The sequence below is a fragment of the Struthio camelus genome, chromosome 24, assembly GCF_040807025.1.
Source record: "Struthio camelus isolate bStrCam1 chromosome 24, bStrCam1.hap1, whole genome shotgun sequence".
Taxonomy (NCBI): domain Eukaryota; kingdom Metazoa; phylum Chordata; class Aves; order Struthioniformes; family Struthionidae; genus Struthio; species Struthio camelus.
This window is the reverse complement of record NC_090965.1, coordinates 4,694,279-4,715,457: the sequence shown is the minus strand read 5'-3', so window position 1 is coordinate 4,715,457 and position 21,179 is coordinate 4,694,279. Positions and strand designations below refer to the sequence as shown.

The window sequence follows — 21,179 nt, the reverse complement described above, 5'->3', positions numbered from 1 at the left end:
CACGACCTTTTGGCTTGTTTTGGCCAGGTCAGATTGATTAGTGGTTCCTCTTGGTTCAAGAACATTTGCAGAGTGAAGGATGTTCCTAGCTTTAAATATGAATGTTTTTTTAACACATGTATTTGTTTTTTCCCTTTGCCTTACATTCTGCTTTACAACCAGTATAGTCAATAAAGCGCCTGGTCTGTTAGAAGGCCAACAAAAACATTCCCTCCTAAATTTTAATTTTGAAATAGACATGCAAGAATTCTCTTTCTAAACAGGTAACAAACCACAATGCTCTACCTGTAAATAGCACTCTGATTATCCTCTTACAAAAGCAAGTTGGAAGATTTACATGAGAGAACGTGTCATTGCATTAAAATTAACACTCGCTAACTGCACTCTACGAGAAGGGCTGTACAGAGTCACCGCTGGTACATTTCCCATCTTTCTCTAGAAGTTGCTCGTTTTGTTCCCCATCAACAACTCACCTCATAAGGCCAGTAGTCTGCTATGAAACAGCAATTCTAATCCACCTTATGGGCTAGCTACTTCATTTAATCAAACAAGGAGCAAGAAAGCTATGAAGTAAACAATCTGAAAAATTCCCAGCTCAGCAGACTCCCTTGGGCACAGAAGCCATGACCTGCTTCTGTGTAGCACAGACTGTCTCCAGCATTTCAGGTTTCTTTCCCTCCTTCCCTATTAGTAGTTTAAACTACTGGAAGGCTGCTTGCTTGTGTTTCCACTCCCCCGCCCCGAGCTTAACCACAAGAGGAACCAACATGCCAGCAGAGAGACTAGCTCCCAGGCAACAAGAGCTGCAATCCTTCCACAGATCAAACCATGGCAGAATAACATATTAAAAAAGGGAACACAGCTGTGTGTGGCACATGATATCATCTCAGCCCTTGGCTGCCTTTCATCTAATACAAACATCCCCAGAGGAGTCAGTCTGTCAACATTTTGAGACCAAACTTGATTTGAATCAAGTTGTTTTTCTGAAGGACACAGGCCCTAACAGGCAGATGAGGCTGACCTCTGCTGGGTGGCCAAGACAGTGCACAGCAGCAGCCAGCTCAACCCTTCACACTTGAGAGCCTCAAAAGCCTACTTTAACATTTCTTACACACTCCATTGAATGCAGTTTTCTGTGAGGAGAACAGCGCAACTAAAGCCAAGCACACAGAACAGCATTTCAGTGGTCCCCTAAAGCATATTCAAGAGGATTAAAGGTCAAGATTAAACTTCTACCTTGTGCAGCAGAAACTGTTTTCTTCTCGTTTTCTTCATATCCTGTGTAGTGACATCAACCACCACATAAAAGTAAATCCCTCATCAGGCAAAACACATCAGCAATAAAGATACTTGTTCGTAACTTAATCTTGGAGCACAGTGAGTTTCAGAGACGATTTAGGCCTGCATACGCTGCTTGCCTGTCAAACTACCTCCAGCTTTCCTGCTTGCCAGTGAACGCACTGGTCGCTAGTGTTTGTGGTACAACGGACTGGAAGAGTATTTGGACTGGTGTTTTTGTAGAACTCCAATCGCACTGTTTGCAAAAAAACAAACAAACAACTTACCTCAGGAGGCAGGCACCACCTCTGACCCAGCTGCTGATAGCTATGAGTTAATCATGTAATCACCCTCATTCCCTTTACATAGTCCTTTCTAGAAGGCTTAAAAACACAGTAAAAGCTCCCTTCCATTACAGCTTTGAAACTACATCTGCTGCCATACTCTTTTCCCCCTCTGGCTATCACACATGAAGGAAATTAAACCACAAGACCAATCACAGTACGATGGATTTAATCTAAACGCACATGATAAAAATTGTGATGTAGCTCATCTCCTCTTGGATACAGGAAAACAAAGGAACTGTTATGCAGTTCGGGAGCTCTAATTACACTTGAGCCATGCTATGATCTTACACTCTGGGTAGAATCTTCATGCAAAGTTTCAGTTTACAGACCAGCAACTTCAAAACTTGCAAAGAGTACCTTAAATGTTACCCACCCATACGTGGATGCAAAAATACAGTGAGCCTGTGAATCTCCAGATAATTTTCCTGGGGAAGCATTACCGGAGCTCACCACCATTAGGCAAGAGCTTAAGCTAGCACTTTCTAAACTAATCTATGCTATATAATGCTGACAGCAAATGCTAGGGACAAAATGAGAGGCCCTGCCCCTCACTAAAGGGTGAAACGGTATGGAGCAAAGTTGCAGATAGTTGCAAGTTAAATGCAGGCAGTGACTGGCATCTTACACCTGAAACACAGTACTTTGACAGCTTACTGTTGCAGATGTGTTACAATGAGATGTGATGAGTGTAATTTTGCTCCCTCTTGCAGAGGGCATTTAATTTGAACCAAGTGGGACCACAAGATCCAAGTCAACGTTCTGCAGTGTATGCTGGGTATTCAAGTTAAATACTAAACAACAATTTGTAACCAAAACTTTAATCCCAAGGATCTCACAAAAGACATTTTACAAGTGACATGAAATTTCTTGTACAGTAAAGAAGTGTTTAATTCATAACTTTTACAATGTACCATTACACATTCAACTCATCCACTCCAGTTGTCAGTTCTGTTGCATATTTGGTCTATTCAGAGGTTCTGGAATAGATGGTCAATCAAACAATCATCTATTTAAGTAGTACTCTAGCCACATTAAGTACAAAATTAACTGACTCCAAGGCTAAAAATTTACATTTCACATAATGTTCCAGGTAATGGGAAGTCAGAACTAGAGCTCCGGATAACACCGCACCTCAGTCATTCCCTTTACTCACCATTGGCTTGACGTTCCTGACTCTTTTTTCTGAGAGCTGTACTATGAAAGCATCTATTTCTTGTTCTGCATAGACTGAATACCGTTTATGGCCATATTCTTGCAATTAACTGATATCTTCATTGCAAGCTTCCTTCCAAAAGCTGAATCCCAGCCATACATACTCCTTTATGATAAGACCAGAAACATTCTTCTATCTATGCAAGACAAACTGATTACCATTCAACACAAACAAAAACCATGTATAAGGGTACATTGAAAAGTAATTAATATCACAAATCATATGATCTGCTTAGAACCATATACAGATTCACATCTTTACATTTGCCACCTGTTACAAGATACAAGGAACAAAGCAAGTTCAACAGCTAAAACATTTTAAAAATGCACCAAGCTTTATGAAGTTTCAAAACAAAACAATGTTCTGTACATACTCCTCCTGTCTTCAGATCTCATGACTTCCTGTACACAGCTCCTTCTGAAAGTCCTATTTCCTCTCATTTGACCTGGAGCGACTAAATAAGAAAACACATGTTAGTTTCAGAGTGGACAGAGTTGCATGCTCCGCTTGAAGCATCCCAGCTCAACGCAACACGTGACTCAAGTGTTTTAAAATATTGCTCATTGCTAAAACCAGTTATCTAATTCCTCAACATTCTAAGACACTAAAGATGATTCTCCACAGCAGCCTATTTCAGTATCAGCAAGAAGTGGGAATGCCATCATTTTTAGAGATTTACTCAAAACACTTCATTACCACATAACTAGTCCTACCTGCGAGACCTGGAAAAGGAACGAGAAGGCTTGTGATTCCTCTCCCGTGAGAGTGACCTCTCTCTTCTTCTGTCTCTGGAGAGGGACCTATTGAAGATGACAACGAAAGATCACTACAGCATCAAAGCAAGAGAAAGAGGTTACTTTACAAAACGATCCGAAAAGGCTCCTTTTCAGGGAATTAAGGTTTTAACTACTCTGTCGGGGAAAAACTGTTACAGATTACAGCATTAACCTCTCCTTCAGGTAAGAATCATCAGCTTGAGCCATACAACACTGCTTAAGTTGTGTTGTAAACACCTACCTAGTCCTTTGCACCGCTATCTGTTCAGAGTTGAGACTGCAAATGGCACTTACTGCCTCAGCTATAGCCTCTTACCCTTTGGTTTCCTTATCTCAGCTGATGCAGCATGTTCGCATATGCTTCAAGAATCCCTTACAGGAACGCAGCATCCCAAGCCATACGCATATAAACTCTGAAAGCTTCAAAAATCCTAACAAAGAACTGCAGTACCCCGGCATAATTGCCACCTACCACTTCACAGTACGCGACAAGAGAACACGCTTACTAGCCAGTCTGTTTCCTATGATCTGTACTTAAGGCTCACGGCACCTGAAGAAAAGTAGCATATTAACCTGGATGCTTCATGAAAGAACTGTCAGGGACTCTGGACAGCTGCAGAACATAAAAGCTAATTATTTCCATTAATATACCTTAGCTGATAACCTTTTAATCTCAAATAGCTGCGTGAACATCTTAATTCCAGCCAAGCAACGCGACAGAAGCAAACCCATTTTTCTCTTTACTGAGTTGTAATGCTTATCCTGAATCTATCTAATACACACACACAACTTAAGAATATATATACTTTTTTAATTTTTAAACATGCTGGACAACTTGGCCCATGTTTTAACTAACTGTTGCATACCTGCTGCGGCTACGAGAAAAGCTTCTCCTTCGCGGTGATCTAGAACCAGAAAAAAAAAAGTGAGGCTTTTTATCAATTCTTTCAGCATTAATGGGGTGAGGCATTTCCCAACTTGTCAAACTCACTGTTGGGCCCAGGGAACGTGCCAAGAATAACTGGCATCCATCATCCAGTAAAACGCATGGAAAGATTAGGCAGTAAAACAAAGCTCAGTGTGAACAGCACGTTTCCAACCATGAATCACTTTAACTAAGAATGCTTCATAGCAGAGTTGTCCAATGCAACACCTCAATTTCAACTAAATACACTACCCAGAACACCACACCAAAGTCCCACAAGTGGTTCCAAAAAATAGCACAGACCAAATGTTTTGGAACCCATGCAAGCCAAAAAGGTCCATGACAAGACATAAGAGATACCAAGTGGAAAAAAGTGAAAATGCGCTCAGTGTAAATATTGAAAATGCCATTAAGTGCTACATTAGAACTGCATATTTGTGATTGTCATTCTTAATGCCAAAAAAGTGTGTTTAGACTTTCTTTAAAAAAAAAGAAAAAAACAACCTTAGCTCGGCCCAGTTCATCCCAAAAAGTAATTGTTTTAAGTTTTGAAAACTGTTAGTAAAACCATTTAAAGGTGATAGGATTTTTTTTTTTTTTGGTAAGGAAAAGCTAAGTTTGTTAGAGCTTTATTAAAAATTAAGTTTGGCGTCTCACATGCAAATATACTGGTTTTTACTTTATTTACAGTGTAAGAGTTTCCATATCACCCTTAAAAGTTTCCTCAAGCAACATATGTACGTTACCACTCAATTATGCACAGCCAGCCTTTGATTGAGAAAAGTAATTACTTATAAGCCGCTTACTCCTTATTTTTAACCAGCAGTAAACTGTATAAGCAGGAAAAACTTACTAGTTTTTGGTTTCAACAAGCTAGAAATGGTGAGGTGAGGCTGCCGGACTGACTGCCAAGAAGAATTTGCTGAAAAGGTTTTGCCAGATGTTGCGTTGTATTTAGTTGGTTGGCGAAGGGGGTGTTGTGGATTTTTCCTGCTTTTTTGTTAGCCGAAGGCTGCTGCTGTAGTTGTTGTGAAGACATTTGGTAAATAAACAGCTGAGCTGATTGGCCGGGAATGTGTGGGCGGTCGAGGTGGCTGCTGCCGATTTGGTTAAGGTTGGAGAGAAGGCTGAGAGAAAACAGCATGCTCGGGAACCAAAGGGCGGTGCAACCTGACGACTGGCCATGCCTGGGTCATGTGAAACGACACCAGCCAAGCTGAATGGGGCGCGCTGGTCACATGACGCTGAAAGGGCTAGTTGACTGGCTAATGCAGACTCAGAGGGTGGTGAGAAGAGACATGATGGTGACTCTGTAACGGGTTCATTTTTATTAATAGATGGACCAAAAAGCATAAAAAAAATGAAAAACAAGCCATCAGTACAACCATCTATTAGCTAACAAATACTCCTAATGTGTTATTTTTCAACAGCAAAAGGGTAAGCTTGAGACCCTGACTTGTGAGGACTTCACTCACCTGCAACAGGTAAACTCAGTCCTGTAAAAACCACGTTGCAGTTAACAGCCAGACAACCTAGTCTGGGTCCAAGAACGCGCCAGTTACCAAAAATCCTGCTAGATTTTAGATCTGGGTTTGCAAATCACAAGTGACAGGACTGTCACGTGATGATTTAATTTAAAATTGATGCTAAAGTGTTACGGCTTTCAGATGGTCAGAGCAACTGCTACTTGACTTATTATTACACAGCTGCCTCCTTGGAGTCTTTCAATTGTGCAAACAAAGTGGAGAAATACATCTGCATGAAAAAGCCAAGTTGCTGTATGTAATGTTTTGCCATTATGGAATAAAGGAAAGGAACAGCCTAAGTTGAAGTATGGGGAAGAAAGGGAAAGTGTGACTAGAAGATGAGCAGATTTTAGGAGGAAAGAGGATAAATCCAGGATAGAGGGCGCTGACTACCAACTTGCACAGTCACCTAAGGACAAAAGCCAACATTCAACACAACTTATGTTCACCTCGATTTTGATTTTTTAGCGTTTGGCATCTCCAAACTGTGATCAGATAGATGAACGTTATCCATCAACATGCTTTAAAAAGCCTGCTTCTACAATGCTAAGTGGTAACAGTGCCAACAGCTCTATGAGGGTACTTTGACCTAGGGTACCTGCGGCGAGGAGGAGGACTTCTTCTGCGATAGTCATCTCGAGGGCGCCGGCCCCAGGACGGAGGTGGACCACGGTTCCGACTCCGTTTTTCACCATTGGAGAGCTCCACTCTGACACGACACCCACAGAGGGTTCTGAAAAAGAAACTGCCATTAGCTAGCACTTCTAGCAACGACCTTGTTTGCAAAAAGGGAAGCTCACAGAATTGGAGAGGAAAGAGGAATGAATAACCGGGGGGGCCGGGGGGAGGAGGGGGAACTCCATCAACATTTTAGCCAAACACACATTATTCAGAGTCTAAAAAAAACAGAAAACACGACCAATAAAAGGTCTGGCCGCTTCTGAAAGCTCAAGCCAAACTACTAAAGCAGGAAGTGAAGGAACCTGGAGAAGCTCCACTTACCAGTTTTACCTCTTTATAGTAACACCATCTTGAACTTAACTGATGTAGATAAGAAGCTCAAGCCATACCCAACTTAAGAGTTTAACTCTAAAATGTAAAATTAACTCTCCCAATGTTACTTAAAATCGGCACTATAAAATACAACTGCTCTTAAATCACTGCACAAGTTATTTTGTGTAACAAGCGCATTAAGCACTTGGCTTTGAAGCTGCCCAGCTTTAAACTCTATCACTAGCTACAGTTTCTGTTATTTCTATTAAGCAAGCCACACACACATAAGAAGCACATTTTACCTTCCATCTAGTTCTCTTACGGCATCAGCTGCGTCCCGTGGATCTTCAAACTCCACAAAGGCAAAACCAGGAGGATTTCTTGCCACCCACACACTGCGCAGTGGTCCATAGTAGCCAAAAGCTCGCTCTAACTCCGTTTTATTGCCATTGTTTCCAAGGTTACCCACATAAACCTTGCAGTCCAGCGGACAAGAGTCACGATGCATTGCTAGGTCAAAAAGAAACAAAAAAGCTCATGTATATTTAACAGACAACAACGGTTTATTCACTTGGTCAGAAAATAATTCAGTTGATTTTTTTGTCCAAGAAACTGCAAGAGCACCGTGATCTGATATATAAAGACAGGCTACCCTAGATATATCATTGTTTGCATGTGGCTGGTGGTAGGGGAGCACCTTGGGGGAGAGCGGGCAAAAAAAGTTGCTGCCTTGCCTTCACTGTTAAACTAATATTAATTTGTTATTTCTGTGTGAGACTGTCTCAGGGAGATCGATTTGTATTGCTTCCAACTTTGAACAAGAGTGTTCCTCTGCGTCCCCCGCCCCAGCCCCCGGGGTTACAGCGGGGGCGGGCCTGCAGGGGGAGCGCTGCGCGGGTGAAGGGCTCCATTGTTCTCGGAGCGGCCCTCGGGGGAAGCTGCCTATGCCGGGGCGAAGCGCGGCGCCATCCTCGGCAGGGACCGTGCCGGGAGCGCTCGGGAAGTGCCTGGAGTCTCCTCGGCACGGCGTGGCGAACCACCGCCACCTCGGAGCGGGCGGCAAGGCGCCACGGCACCTTCGCGGCTCCCCCCGCCCGGCCGCACCTCGCCCCACTGGCCACCGTCGCGGAGAGAGTGCGACGAGCGGGCCCCTCAAGACAATCCGTGGCCTACCCGCCTCTTCCCTGCCCGGCTCGCCGTGGCGCAGCGGCAGCCGCCGCCCGGGGCCCGGCTTTACAAAATGGCGGCGGCTCTTTGTTCGCCGCTGCCGGGCCCCGCCACTTCCATCCGCCCTTCCGGGGACCGGGACCGCCGCTGCCGTTTCCCCCCTCCCCCCCCGCCCTCCGAGGTGAAGGTCCTCACCGATGCTAAGAGGGAGGGCGCGCGAAGGGAGCCCGCGCTAATTTCGTAGCCGACTCGACCCCCAACGAGACTCCCGCTCCGCTTTTCCTCACTGGACAAAATGGCGGCGGGCGCCTACCCCGCCCGCCTTTATATACGGGCAGCGCGCTCTCGCAAGACGGCGGCCGACGGCAAATCAGAGGGCGCCGCTCCGCTGACTGACATTCCGCTTCGTCCCGCCCCCCCGCCGAACACGCCTATTCCCGCCGCGCGGCCCAAAATGGCGGCAGGGCGGGTTTCGTCACGGGGCTGTGGCCGGCGGCCGTTAGTGATCGCCTCCCGCGGGCTGAGGTCCTCCTCTCGCCCCGAGTCCCCCCTTTGGCAGCTGCTTACCGGAGGAAGACCTCAGGCCCCAGAAATAAGGAAAGGGGAAACGCCCCAGGGAGGCTGTCTTGTTTGCTTAAAGGAAAAAGGAGTTTTTCTTTCTTTTTCTCGTTCAGGTGGTGTTCTCCAGGTTCTTGCCCGAATCGTTAAGGTTTTACATATATGATAGCTTAGAGTTGCAAATAGCTACTTATCCCCAAGGGCCGGGCCTTGAAGTAATTACGTGGCAAAACCACTGTTACCCCAGAGGTTTTTGTAGGTTTTATTATGCTTTGGCTGGTGCCTACTGAGGCACAAAGGAGAGAAAGGGCTTATTCGACGCTTGAGAGCAAGTCGGAAGAGCTGGGATTTAAACCGAGGAATTTTAGTTACAGAGAACATAGTCAGAGGACAGCTTTCCGTGGTGGTGATGTGCTTTATTATTACTCTGGCAACAGTCCATAACTGACTGTCCAGAGAGTAGTTAAAAAAAAAAAAACACACAGTGATTTTCTCCAGAACAAACTTCTTATTCTGTGTTATCTCAAGCAACATAAGAAACGCATCAAGGAGAGTTTCTGCAGCAATTTACTAAGATGCCATTTTGCAGCCCTATCTCTAGGTTGTGTTTAATGTACCAGTCTAGGCTTTAGTTTACCTTTTTGACTTGGACTGAGCAAGACAAGTTTATCTGATACATGTGTGGACAGTAATACTGGGAGTATTAAATGGGGTAAGGTATTTTGGGCGCAAATTAATGTGTATGCGTTTTGTCTTCTGACCAGGAATTCCGCAGAGGAAGAGACATCCTCAATCTACTGCAGTTCTACCAGCATGTCAAAATATTTGGATTAAGGACAACCAGCTAACATAATTCATTTGAATTTTCCAAAAATCCTTTTACAGCCTCCTTCATTAGTTCTAAGAGCCTCTTACAAGTAAAAGGCTTGTAAGAATGAAAGTGGGCCAAGTGGCAGAAAACCAACAAGAATTTTGACGTAATCAATGCTCTAAAATAGCTTTAACGTGTGTACAGTTATCTGACAGTTATCAGCTTTAACTTAAGGAAACGTAATTTACTGTAGATTAGCTGATAGTTAATTTCCTGAGACCACAAAAACAAAGGAAATAATTGCAATTAACCATTTGACTTCAAAGACTTCTTTGAGATGGTGATTTCCCATGTTTGCCTCCCTTCCTGACAGGTTTTTGCAATGTTTACTAGACCCTTCTTCATATCACATAACCTACATTTGAAATATCATTTAAATTTTGATATACTCACCAATTTTTAAAAACATTCATCTGGTAAACTCGTAATCTGTGTCAGACCTTTAGCTTCACACCAAAGTCACACGTGACATATAAGAATAATTACAGGTGACACACGCTGCAACAAAGGGTTTATTCAAAAGCAGGCGCACCACCTGCAAAGGGAGCAAGGCATTCCGCACTCATTTAGGAAGAACTACCTGCTCTAGTCAAAGCACTTCTTACATGGGCTTAAGTCCATCACCATGCTTTATAAATCACATACCATAAGAAGCGTGTCATCCAAACATTAACTTTCCCATTTTCAGTTTGCTTTTGGCATTATACAGAGACCAAATGTGACACATGACCATGACAAAAGACAGGTCAGAAGTGAGCTGATTGTATTGTGGCCAAAAAAAAAAAAAAACCACCACCTCTTTCCACAGTCAGTTTTGGGATACCCCAACACAGCCACACTGCACTTTAGTAGTTCAGACCCTGATGAGCAAAGTCAAAATTCTGTTTGTCTCCCAAAAGATGATATCCTGATATCCTATATAGCTTTGAGTGTCGCTATATATTTGCATGTATATATATATATGAAAGCTGCATTGTGTTACATTACATTCTTCCTTATTCCAAGTTTATAAGGTAGTGTATGCTTGAAAAATCCTGTTGCACTGTCATTCCCTCTTGCTTTCTCAATAACAAAATACCATTCATGTCCAATATATGCGAGATGTACATAACATTTGCATTCACCAGATCCTCCATAAAAGGAAGGAGAGACTGTTGACTTTACAAGCATGACCAGGTCTATTTTGCAGACGTGGGCCAAGACTAGATTGGAAAGAGGGCACCTAAAGCTTGCACGATTACTGTTGAACAGTCATCTATATTAAAACACGGCCAGACAAGAACTCAAGACAGACCGACATGAAGTAAGGCAATATATTCAAGCTGCTATCATATTCATAATATATACAAATAATACATATTGCATATAATATTATATCTATTATATAATATACATATATATTATGTATATATGCTGCATAATATATTCAAGCTGCTTCTCTGAGATTTAAATCTCACATGAGAAAATGAGCATGTTCTAGCTGTTATCGTTTTGAAGAAGTTTCAATGTGAGCCAAAAGTAAGGGATACTTACTTTTGACAGACAAGACTCACTGCAGAATATCTCTGTCAGCAACCGCATCTCTTAGAGATGCTCCTCCAGCAAAACTAGACAGCATTAACAAAAATACTTCTTTGCTGGCATGATTATATCTACAGAAAGGTCTTTTGCTATGAGATGTTATTACACATACACAACAAAGAACTGGTCTGAGGGGATAGGCCTTTACTTCAGTCAGAAAACTGACTGCCCATGTAGTCCTACCTGGACTAGCTTGTTGTGAAGTTCTTGTGGATTCAGCCCATTTATTTTCACATCCTCCTGTTAATACACTAATCTTGATGAAGGCTATTTTCTAAAGAAGCAGCGACTTACCTCTGTCTGATTGTTAGATATACTAAAACTAGCTTGCATATGCTTATTCCTGCCACAGCTGCTCTCCTCTTTACAGGGTACAAACAGCAAGTCTGCAGGTCCCTGTGACTTGTTCCCTCAGTTTAGCAAAGTTTAAACTTCAGTGATAGTCCTGTGAAGGGTTTCAGCTGCATCTTAGACCTCAAACAAAGGCTGGTATGTACACTTGACACGAGAGTGAAATAACATACCACAGTTTCATTTATACGTCATAGAGCTAAACCAAGATATACTCAGGATCCAGTGCAGGGACACAGCGTGCCCCCAAGACTCAGCCATCGGGGATTAGTAAGATCCATTTACTTGACTGACATGTCTCTATCAATTGGAGACTCAATCAATTGGTTCCTTAACCTTCATTCCAACCTCTCCGGTCGTGAGCTAGCCTTTTGTCATTGTTCAGAGTCTCACCCCCTTTTTCTGCCTCTTTTATATCTAAGGGCAGGACATTCATTATAATCCCCGAATCCTGCTGCTGTTGGGAGCCCCGTGACGTCTGCTTTGTGACAAACTGACACACCACGCTCCCTCATAGCCAGTACACCATTTGCTGGCCCTCGAAAGAAAACGAATCCAGACCAATTTGATCCTTTAAGAAACACCCTCATGGGCCTACAGGCATTAGTGGCTAGACACCCTCTCTAGCATAAAGCTTTTTGCTGCTTCCTATGGATCCGGGGACAAGATAGATAGTCCTCAGGTAACCTCATGGTTCCCCTGCTCCCCAGGCAGGACTTAGGGCTGTCCCTGAGCAACACAGGAGCCTTAAACTCACCTGGGGCCAGCTCCTACCTACCCACCTCCTCACCTGGTCCAGCCAAAACCAAGATGTGGGCGCCAGATGGCAGCATTCCCCTCTCGCAGGGGCAGGTAGGGGTAGATCCCAAAGAGAAGCTTTTCAGGGAAAGCGGGCCTCATAGCACTGGGAGATAGCCCTCCTTTTTACTTGGTTTTTGATCAGGCAAGGTTACCAGCAGACTCTCCAGGCATACTGCAACTCAGGCAACCAGGACCAAGCTGGGAGATCCCAGTGGGGTTTACAGAAACAGCACAAGGGAGCGGAGGCTTTGTCTCAGCTTTGCCAGAATTTGTTTTGCACGTAGAAAATATTCCATATTGAGGATTGATTTGGGAGAAGAAAACCCTTTCAGCTCCAAGGCTGAGCTCCAGGGCAGGTGTTGCAGGACAACAGACTTACCCTCACTGCTGTGTTCTGTCAGAGCTGCGAGACTTGGGCGCTTCTGGAAAATCTGTAAACAGAGAATTAAAACACTGAGCCCGGCTCACTGCTGTTTCACTCTTAACTTTAATCCCCTAGCAGACGGGCGTTCTCTCTAGCAAGGTGCACTAGCTCGTGGCTTAGGGCCCAGGATTTAAACCTGCTCCCGCAGTCCTGACACTAGCCCTGAAGCCTGCACCCCCCCACACACCCCAAATGTGATTACGCACGCCTCCCTGGCTTGCACCAGATTATCCCCCCTCCCCACCCCATGCAGAAAAGAAAGTGATACAGAACAGCTAGAAGCCCCCAAACCTGGGGGGAGGCCCAGAGCCTGCTCGCTCAGCTAGCTGAGTTTCATCGCCCTTAAACGGTTACCAAGGTGATGCTGCTGCCATCTCCTTCCTCCGGCGGGCAGGGGGCTGGCGATGGCCCCTGGGGTGCTAAGCAATGAGGGTGTGGTGGAGCAAAAATCTCCCGGTGGCCTCCGGGTCTGCTGCGAGGTGTCATTTCCTCTGATCTCTCAATCAGGGAGGCCAGGAAGGGAGAGCAGCCATTCATCAGCAGCTGCTTCACCAGCAGCTCGGGGGAACTATATTTACCATCCATGTGTGGTCAAACAGTTTCCTCCCAACAGGGCGGTGTCTTGCTTTCTATGCACCGCACTGAACTGAACGGCTCATATGAAATTTAGTCTGTCAGGCTAAGAGCAGTTCGGAGGGCAAAAAAAAAAAAAGGGGCAACCAAGTAGATTTTTGCATTAGAGGAGCACCAAATCTTCTGCAGCGCGTACGCCTCTTACTGACGAATAACAGAGAAGGGCACATGGAAAGGATTCATCAGCTCTGCCCGTCTCCCTACAGACAGAGGATTGTTCTTTACGCAGCATAGCCTGCTGTTTAAGTTTTAAAATCCCAGGCAAGAGGACCCCCCCCCCCGCATTGTCCTGAGGAGGCTATCTGCAAATTCTTTGCTCTCTGTTCCCTCCCCCCCGTTCCTTCTTCCCCCTCAACTGGGCCTCCAGGCTTTCTCTTTCCTTTTTCTCCCATGCTCTGCAGCAAGCCATATTCCCTTCCTCCCCCACCTGGCTCCCCGGGGAGAGGACTGGAAAGCAAAACAAAAGAATCACTCACTGGGAAACCATGATTTGCTCGGCCCTCCTCGCTCCAACCCTGAAAAAGGTGACGGGGGCGCTGTCTTATGTGAAGTCAGGCCCTAAGCTGGAGGCTGGGAGTGAAGGTCTTTGAAGCCAAGGGTAAAACCTTTGATGGTTTGAGTGGGCTTTGCGGGAGGCCCTGAAGTTCCCAAATTCCAGTCAGCTGGGTTTTTTGATCGCTTTGCAGGCAAAATGGGTTCTTAGTCTGCTCTAGATTGTTAAGGGCTCTCACAAAGATGTATCTCTACCAGCTGGCTAGCTCACCTGGCGGTGGAGTTTGTACGATTTCTCCTTGTGCAATTAGCTATGTTATCATCGTCCCTGTCTCCTGCTATACTTGCAGCTATGCCTTTTGCAAAACACAGGCCACTTATTTTAATTCTACACAAAGCTAGAGAGTCAAACTGACTCCAGGCTCCCTTGTTGTCCCACTTGGAAGGTTAGAGATGTGCATGAAGAAGTCACGTAATCTGAGTGACTTTATACGTTTTCCAGGGAATAGCAGTGCTGAGGGATGGTGAAGCTAGAACTGAGTGCTCCTGCGTTTTCATAACTAATAGATATAGTTAGAATTATTAACTAATACGTATGTGGCTGTGGTGTAAGCTGTGCAATGAGCATATTTTATATTCTCTTTAGATATAGTGCAAACGATGGAAATTGATCCCTGCAAGCACTTCTTCCCGATGGTGGTGTTGGAGCCCACGAGTCTTTGGGCCTGATGCTTTTCTCAAAGACGTGTCACTACTTCATTGGAGTGTGTCCTCACGTATGTCTCTCAGAGATGTTAGAAAGTCATATCCAAGGTTGATTTTGACCTCTGAGTCCTTAGTTGGAAAGAACTATCCAATGGAAGAGAGTAGCCACGGCAATGCACTTTGGCCATTGCAGAATGCTTCAAGTGCCCATTTAATGATCACGTCGGTGTCTCTAACCTGCCTGTAGTCACTCGCATGAATGCAATATCAGTTCTTCCAGTGGGGATGCTAGTGACTGCATTCAATGAAATCCCATTATATAATGGAGACTTGAAAAGTTCAGAGATGAATTAGACCAGATGTTCTGGACATGATTTTCACCAATGCTTATTAGTCCTTAAAGATGTAACTAAGAAACTTTAGTTTCACAGACAAATAATTCAGTGCAACTGCAGGCTACCCTGGAAACTAAGATGAGAAGCAGGCTTCCATTTTACCAACATTTAACAAAGGTCATTTTTAATTGGCGATAGACTTTGTCCTCCTTAATGAGTGACACTCTCTCTAACAATTGGGACTCAATGTAACAAAATCCGGAACACTTATTTGATTGCTGTGAAATAGCCGGGCTCAAAATAAGCTGTCATGCGGAATATAATAAAAAGCAATTTGACGTCCATAGAAGCTGCGAGAACAGATGAGATGGCATGAGGACTGCTAATAGGGCCTGTCCCATTTGTTGTTAGACAGTGTGTTTGCGTTCAGCCAAGTCTGAGTTTGTATGGCTGCCCCTATGTGAAATGAACCGATAGTTTACGATAGCTGTAAGCAAATTGTCATTTCCCTTCAATCCTTGCAGGGATTTTTTCCTCAGAGATGACAAATACATTCACGTGCATTCACTTTCAGAAATGGGAAGTGGTCTTCTTAAATAGACCAGTGGTTCAGCCTAATGGACCATCCACATCACAGGTATCCAAATTCTAGTGAAGTCACCTGGTTAAAGATCATAAAGTAGGTATCAAACCTCACACTGCATTAACTCATGTGGTTTCAAGTGCTGATTCAAAGCATATCAGAATTTGGCTTTTTGCCTGAGCTATTAATTGTCTTTTGAGTGCTTAATGAATTGATAAGTCTTGTCCCTATCTCCCCAGGTTCTAAGATTTGAAACAAATACATTTTACTGAAAAACGATGCCTTTAAATGAAATTTGTACTAAGGAGTTTTTCTGCAAGTAGCTGCCCTGTTTTGCTAATTGTATGATAACTGGCATTACAGACATCAACAATATTGTTGATTTAGATTCCTGCTGTGCAACATTATTGTCCTATACAGGAGACCATGAGGACAGCAAAGAAGCGAATTCTGTTTTTTGCATATGAGAGACCTTTCCCCTGATCACCTGTAAAACAACAGATTTGAATATCCATTTTCTGACATCGAGAGGATGGCTGTGTTAAAATTAAAAGTTATCACAGAACAGGAAAGACAGCAAAGGAATAAGGTACTTTCCATAAACTTGTGATCTTTTTCTTAGCCCCAGCTGAACATAGCATTTTAGAATCCAAGATTTATCATCATTGGAAACAAGGAGCTGTCTCATTTCACTGGCACGAGAGGAAAGGTCTTAGTCACAAAATGCTGTAGAGATCATTTCTATTGTTTCTGTGGTTTCTGGGCAGGTATAAAAGAAGGTGAAAGACACCCGCTGTCATTGCAACTGGAACGTCAGTAGAAAACTAGCAAGGAGACACATCTGTGCCGCTCAGGACTTCACCGTGATCTCTAGAAGATCGACAGTAAGTAAATCACATGCTACTTGTGAATATATGATATAATTTGCCTTTCCAGCCAGTCATCGATATTTTAATATCCAAATTAGGATACAGAAAATTCATTTGGGAAGATGTTGAGTGGAGTTGCTTATTATCCCAAACTGCCTCTGCAGCAAAAAATAATTTATTCAAAAAATAAGTATCTTTGTTATGTGGGAACACATCTTGATTATTCTTACAGAACAATTTCTCTGCTGCTATAAAATCATTTAGGTTTTGATATAACAATTAATCCAGGATTTGCTAGTAACTAAAGGCTTAGGTCAATCCTAAAAGCAGGGTATAGTCATTAATGGAAAAAAGGCAGAAATTTCAATGATAGACATGGTGATAAAGGAACAGAGGGGTTGAAAGGATGAGTAGGTACAGGGATACCAGTGCCAGGAACAGATGAATAACTGAATAGTTATAACTTGGATGCAAATAATCATTGCATAATTACATTTTCTAATTTTCACTTCCCTGAGCCAGAAATCCATTTCTTTTCAGGAAAAAAAATATCATTCTTGTGTGCTGTGGCAGATCAGGATGTCAGTAACATCATGTGTATTGCTGATGTAAAAGTCTTGTATTATTAAAGGTCCAAATGCCAGGACTGGGTCCACCTTTTAACTTAAACTGCAGAGTCCACTCTTAAACTCTTGTTGAGGTCTGTAATACATTTCTAAAGCAGCAACCCTGATTTTTTTTTTTGGTTGGTTAAATTTCTGCTAAGTTTTTATCAGGAAGATGTCTTATCAGTTCCAAATAAAATAATCTCTTGCGCCGGCATATGCACAAGAGCAGGAAGTAATACCTTAACAAGCAATAGCGGAAAAGGAGATATAGGACTCCCAGTAAAGAAATGTAGCAATTTACTATGAAATATATTCATCTTTTACTGATACACACTACAAGCTGTAATGATGCTCTGACAGGTCCTGAGGTGATATACCATAGTATACTGCTCCACTGTTACTAATGCTTATAGGCTGAAATTCATTTTGTCAAGTGAAAGAAAGAGAAAGATTTTTGGTGATACTGGCCACTTCTTGTCCTGTCGAACAGATTTAAAGAAGAAGAGAGAAAATGTTCCTGCCTCAGAGATCTCTGAAGATGGTTACATTTTTGGCACTTCTTTTTCTTTCCTCTTTTGCAACATCTCAAGACACTGAAAAGTAAGCAATATCACCCTTTTCCTTAATATTATTAGAAGACTGCTTGCTTTCGGTTTAATGGGCTGTCTTCCCCATTGCTGCCATGTACCCCAGGGCATAGTTGAAGGAAGATTCCATACATCTGATAGAACAACGTTTTACATCACCCTTTATGCAGTACAGAATCAGGCCAATTGCATTTTACGTGCAAAAATTATACCATCTTCAGTGCATTTCAGTTGACGCTTTTAAATATAGCGTAGCAAACCACGCAAAGATGCTCGACGCAAGTCATGGAAATGTCACATACTGAAATTCCATATTTAGGTTCTCCCATTCAGATCCAAATCTGCAGTGTGAGCCTATAGCTGGAGTTAGCTGTTTCTAAACTGCCCCAAATCCAGAAATATTCTGGAATTAGCCTGCCCTCCCCCGTCAATATTTGGATCAAAAGTTTTGGTATGTCTTAAGAAAATAAAAGCTTGTTTTCATTTCATGGACACCACTGATTTAAGTTAAATTACTCCTGACTTACAGCTCTGGAAGGAAAGAAACAAACACAACAATCCTAGAACATTAAGTTCATAAAAAGATTTTTATTGCAGCATTTGGAGCTCTGAAAAGACCGCAAATTTGCCCAAATCTGGGTAAAGACCAAACTTCTATTTGCAGAGCTCTATAAGCCTGCTGAAGTCACTTTGCCACTCTGTGCCCAAATTTGGCTTTTTTGTTTGTTTTGTTTGTTTTGTTTTGTCTTAAGAGGATTCAAGGTATCTTTTGGGAATAGCTGCATGTATGGTGTTTCAGCTTCCCCTCTTCAACAACTGGCTACCTGGTTGCCTTGCAAGCTGCCCCGAGCTAACCTGTGTGGAGGAGCTCACACGCTGATCTGGGGTCTGTGCGCTTTGCAAGGGCCATGCCAGCTCTGGGCTCCCACACTACTAGCTTTGCCATGGACACGGCCTCAGGGCTGTCCCCCACAAGATGTTCAGGCACCACCAACGCTCCTTCCTCAGCTTTGAGGAGCAGCTAAGAGTGATAGATGCAAATCAGCCATGTTTGCAATATGAACTTAGATCTGGCTGTACTTGTTTCCTAACGGAACTCTTTCTTCCTGTTGCAGTAAAAGAGCAGTGACGGAGCATCAGCTCATGCATGACAAAGGGAGGGCATTTCAAGGGCTGAAGCGCCTGACCTGGCTCCACAATGCCCTGGGTAGTGTGCACACAGCCAGCAGCAGGGATATTTCGCTTTCAAATGCCATGGGGGATTCTCAGAAGAGCCGAGATCCCTCAGATCTCCACAACAGCATCAGCAGAGCCGAGACTTCAAGCCTGATGAAGCAGCTGCTGGACGTGATGGAAAAAGAGCAAGGCTTCATCCTGTTAAAGAAGCCAGATTTACTGCAATATATGAAGACCCCAAAGGGTAACTGGAACCCACAAGACCTTTTGGACCTCCTTCAAATCAAAGAGCTGGGCAGCAAGAGAAATCCTAGCGCCCAGCCAGCAAACTTTTCACACTAGTCTGAATCCAGCTCAGTCTGTCCATCGCTTTAGGCGTGCGATGTTGTGAGGAAAAGCTCTAATGCAAGGGTGAAACACAAAAGAAAAATAACGTTCATTTGTTCCGTTAACTACTCCTAGATGCTGAATAGAGAGAGCCTCATAAGGACCTAAGTTCTCTCCCTAACAGGCAGTCTGAATAGTGTGACTGTGAGATGGGGTGATTTTTCACAGGCCAGAAATATCTCTTTCCATGACAGGGTCTTCCCTGTCTGTTACTGGTATCTTAAGGTTGTGACAGCTCTTTGCAGCTCTTGTAGTCCAGGCATAACAGGAAGTTTGGTTCATGAATCTGCATATTCACAGGTTCATTTGCAGTCTAATGTTTTGCCTCCTAAAGAAGCAGTGACTGCTAATACAGATTTTCTTCTATTTCCATCCTGCCTGCCATTCTGCCACTTTCTGCAGTAGTAATAACTTTACTTAGGCTTTAGGCCCTAAGGTTCATAATTTTCCTGCTTTTTAAGCATCTAGAATGTTTTAGGAAGTCTCTCATCTCTCGGTTTTTCCTTTAGGACGGTGGCAAACTTTCATCAGGCCACAGAGGTAGAAATTGGCAGCTGATCCCCACCACTCCCAGCCTAAGCCCTAGACAGTCATCTTGTTCTGCTGATGGAAGAGTGATGAGAATCAGCTTCCAGCCTCCATACTCGAGCCTTTTGTGTCAAGACGTCCTATCTTTTCCTTTTTCCCATGAAACTCTCTCGAAGAGCTCCCAAAGCATACCACATTTTCTAGGTGGAAAACCAACTTCATGAGGCCATTTGTGTTTCCTGAAAGAGAAATAGATGCCACAAGATTTTGTTTTGCTATTCTCCTTTAACGTCAAACTGGCCAGCTCTGTCTTGCAAAGCAAGGTCCAGTTTAGTTGCAAAATCAGTCTTTCAGAAATGAAATATCTATTTCTTGTGTTACAAATACATCAGCATTTCCATCATGTAGGGACCGTACATGACACTTTCATTCCTGAAATTCCTCTGCTGCTGCTAGACTTCAATAGCATGTGCAGAGAGTATTTCTCAGTGCTGTGATTTATACCCAACAAGTCCTTGATGTTGTTAAAGAAATAATAATAAAAACCCTTTCACACTCTCTATTGTACTTGTTTTTTGCAGAAATGTAAATAAAATGAAGATCTGCTTTTGCTAACATCTCCACACATTTGGAATGAATATGGAATTACACTCCTTGCACATTTGAAGTGTATTGAGGAAGAGGCGCTGCCCCATGTCATTTACGGGAAGTTGAGACTCGAAAAAAGATTAGACATTCTAAATCCTTAGTTCAGCCCACTCTGGGAAGAATTAAAAGTCACTCTGGGAACCCTTGGGACGCGGTTGGTGTTGTCCCAGGCCAGGTCCCACGCTGTAACGTGTCCGTGCCACTCCACAGGGATCTCCATTAGATGCCCAAGCCCATTCAAATCATGAGTGAAACGTGATTTCAGATGTTCCTGACAAAGCAGAGGCTGGGAGCAGAAGAGGGCTGAGATGAAAATTGGTCATACAGCCCAAAGCATGAGTTTGCTGAGCTGGGGTACAGAAGCCCTTTCTCCTCGAACCAGCCTCTGGGCTGAGCTGGATTTCAGAGTCCAGGGGTGTAAGTGAGGAGGCGTGACTACGAATAGCTCTAACCTCCGGGAAAACACCTTCTCCCATTGGGCCTGTTGGGTGCACCGGGGAGTTTGCCTCTGTAGATGTATTTCTGTCTACAGGGCGGAAGGCCCCTTTCCTGTCTTTGAGCCCTTGGAAGCTGAAGTAGGTGAGCGAAGGGGCACTGAACGCCTCAACTGTCACTATCAGCGCCCTGGGGTTTTCGCGGTGCCTGTCCCTGACCAAAACCGACCTCCCTCGGCGGCAGGGCCACAGGGTGCACGAGGCCACAGATGGCGGTGGCCTTTTCGGAGGGGGGGAAGAGGAAGGATGGGGCTCGCCGGGCCTGGGCGAGCCGGGCGTGCCAGCAGACGGACTGCTCGAAGCACCTCCGGCCGGCTCCAGAG

At 43.9% G+C, this 21,179-nt stretch overlaps 2 protein-coding genes and 1 long non-coding RNA gene across 3 annotated transcripts; 1 reads left to right on the top strand and 2 right to left on the bottom strand.

Annotated features, from left to right (window-relative positions):
* Positions 1-2,427: 2,427 nt before the first annotated feature.
* SRSF3 (serine and arginine rich splicing factor 3) lies at positions 2,428-8,635 on the bottom strand. The gene is made up of 6 exons (XM_068918448.1): positions 8,421-8,635; positions 7,361-7,568; positions 6,664-6,798; positions 4,481-4,519; positions 3,552-3,638; positions 2,428-3,292 (listed from the first exon to the last, which is right to left on the bottom strand). The coding sequence occupies exons 2-6, from the start codon at positions 7,564-7,566 to the stop codon at positions 3,265-3,267; spliced, it is 495 nt and encodes a 164-aa protein (XP_068774549.1). The 5' UTR covers positions 7,567-7,568; positions 8,421-8,635; the 3' UTR covers positions 2,428-3,264.
* A 1,790-nt stretch (positions 8,636-10,425) lies between these two features.
* Positions 10,426-13,376, bottom strand: LOC138062129 (uncharacterized). The gene is made up of 2 exons (XR_011136214.1): positions 13,166-13,376; positions 10,426-12,818 (listed from the first exon to the last, which is right to left on the bottom strand). It is a non-coding gene; the product is annotated as an uncharacterized lncRNA (long non-coding RNA).
* A 1,172-nt stretch (positions 13,377-14,548) lies between these two features.
* Positions 14,549-20,991, top strand: LOC138062128 (parathyroid hormone 4-like). Its single transcript, XM_068918447.1, has 5 exons — positions 14,549-14,712; positions 15,980-16,148; positions 16,327-16,443; positions 17,527-17,636; positions 18,739-20,991. Exons 4-5 carry the CDS (start codon positions 17,548-17,550, stop codon positions 19,139-19,141), a joined length of 492 nt encoding a protein of 163 aa, XP_068774548.1. The 5' UTR covers positions 14,549-14,712; positions 15,980-16,148; positions 16,327-16,443; positions 17,527-17,547; the 3' UTR covers positions 19,142-20,991.
* The last annotated feature ends 188 nt before the right edge of the window (positions 20,992-21,179 follow it).

What these genes read in the sequence shown, in the direction of transcription:
- SRSF3 (XM_068918448.1), bottom strand. Translation starts at nt 7,566, where the DNA reads ATGCATCGTGACTCTTGTCCGCTGGACTGCAAGGTTTATGTGGGTAAC. An exon ending in AGTCCTCCTCCTCGCCGCAG is followed by an intron (nt 4,520 to 6,663) that starts GTACCCTAGGTC and finishes TTCTGGTTCTAG; the next exon opens with ATCACCGCGAAGGAGAAGCT. An exon ending in TTTTCTCGTAGCCGCAGCAG is followed by an intron (nt 3,639 to 4,480) that starts GTATGCAACAGT and finishes CATCTTCAATAG; the next exon opens with GTCCCTCTCCAGAGACAGAA.
- LOC138062128 (XM_068918447.1), top strand. Translation starts at nt 17,548, where the DNA reads ATGTTCCTGCCTCAGAGATCTCTGAAGATGGTTACATTTTTGGCACTT. An exon ending in ACATCTCAAGACACTGAAAA is followed by an intron (nt 17,637 to 18,738) that starts GTAAGCAATATC and finishes TTCCTGTTGCAG; the next exon opens with TAAAAGAGCAGTGACGGAGC.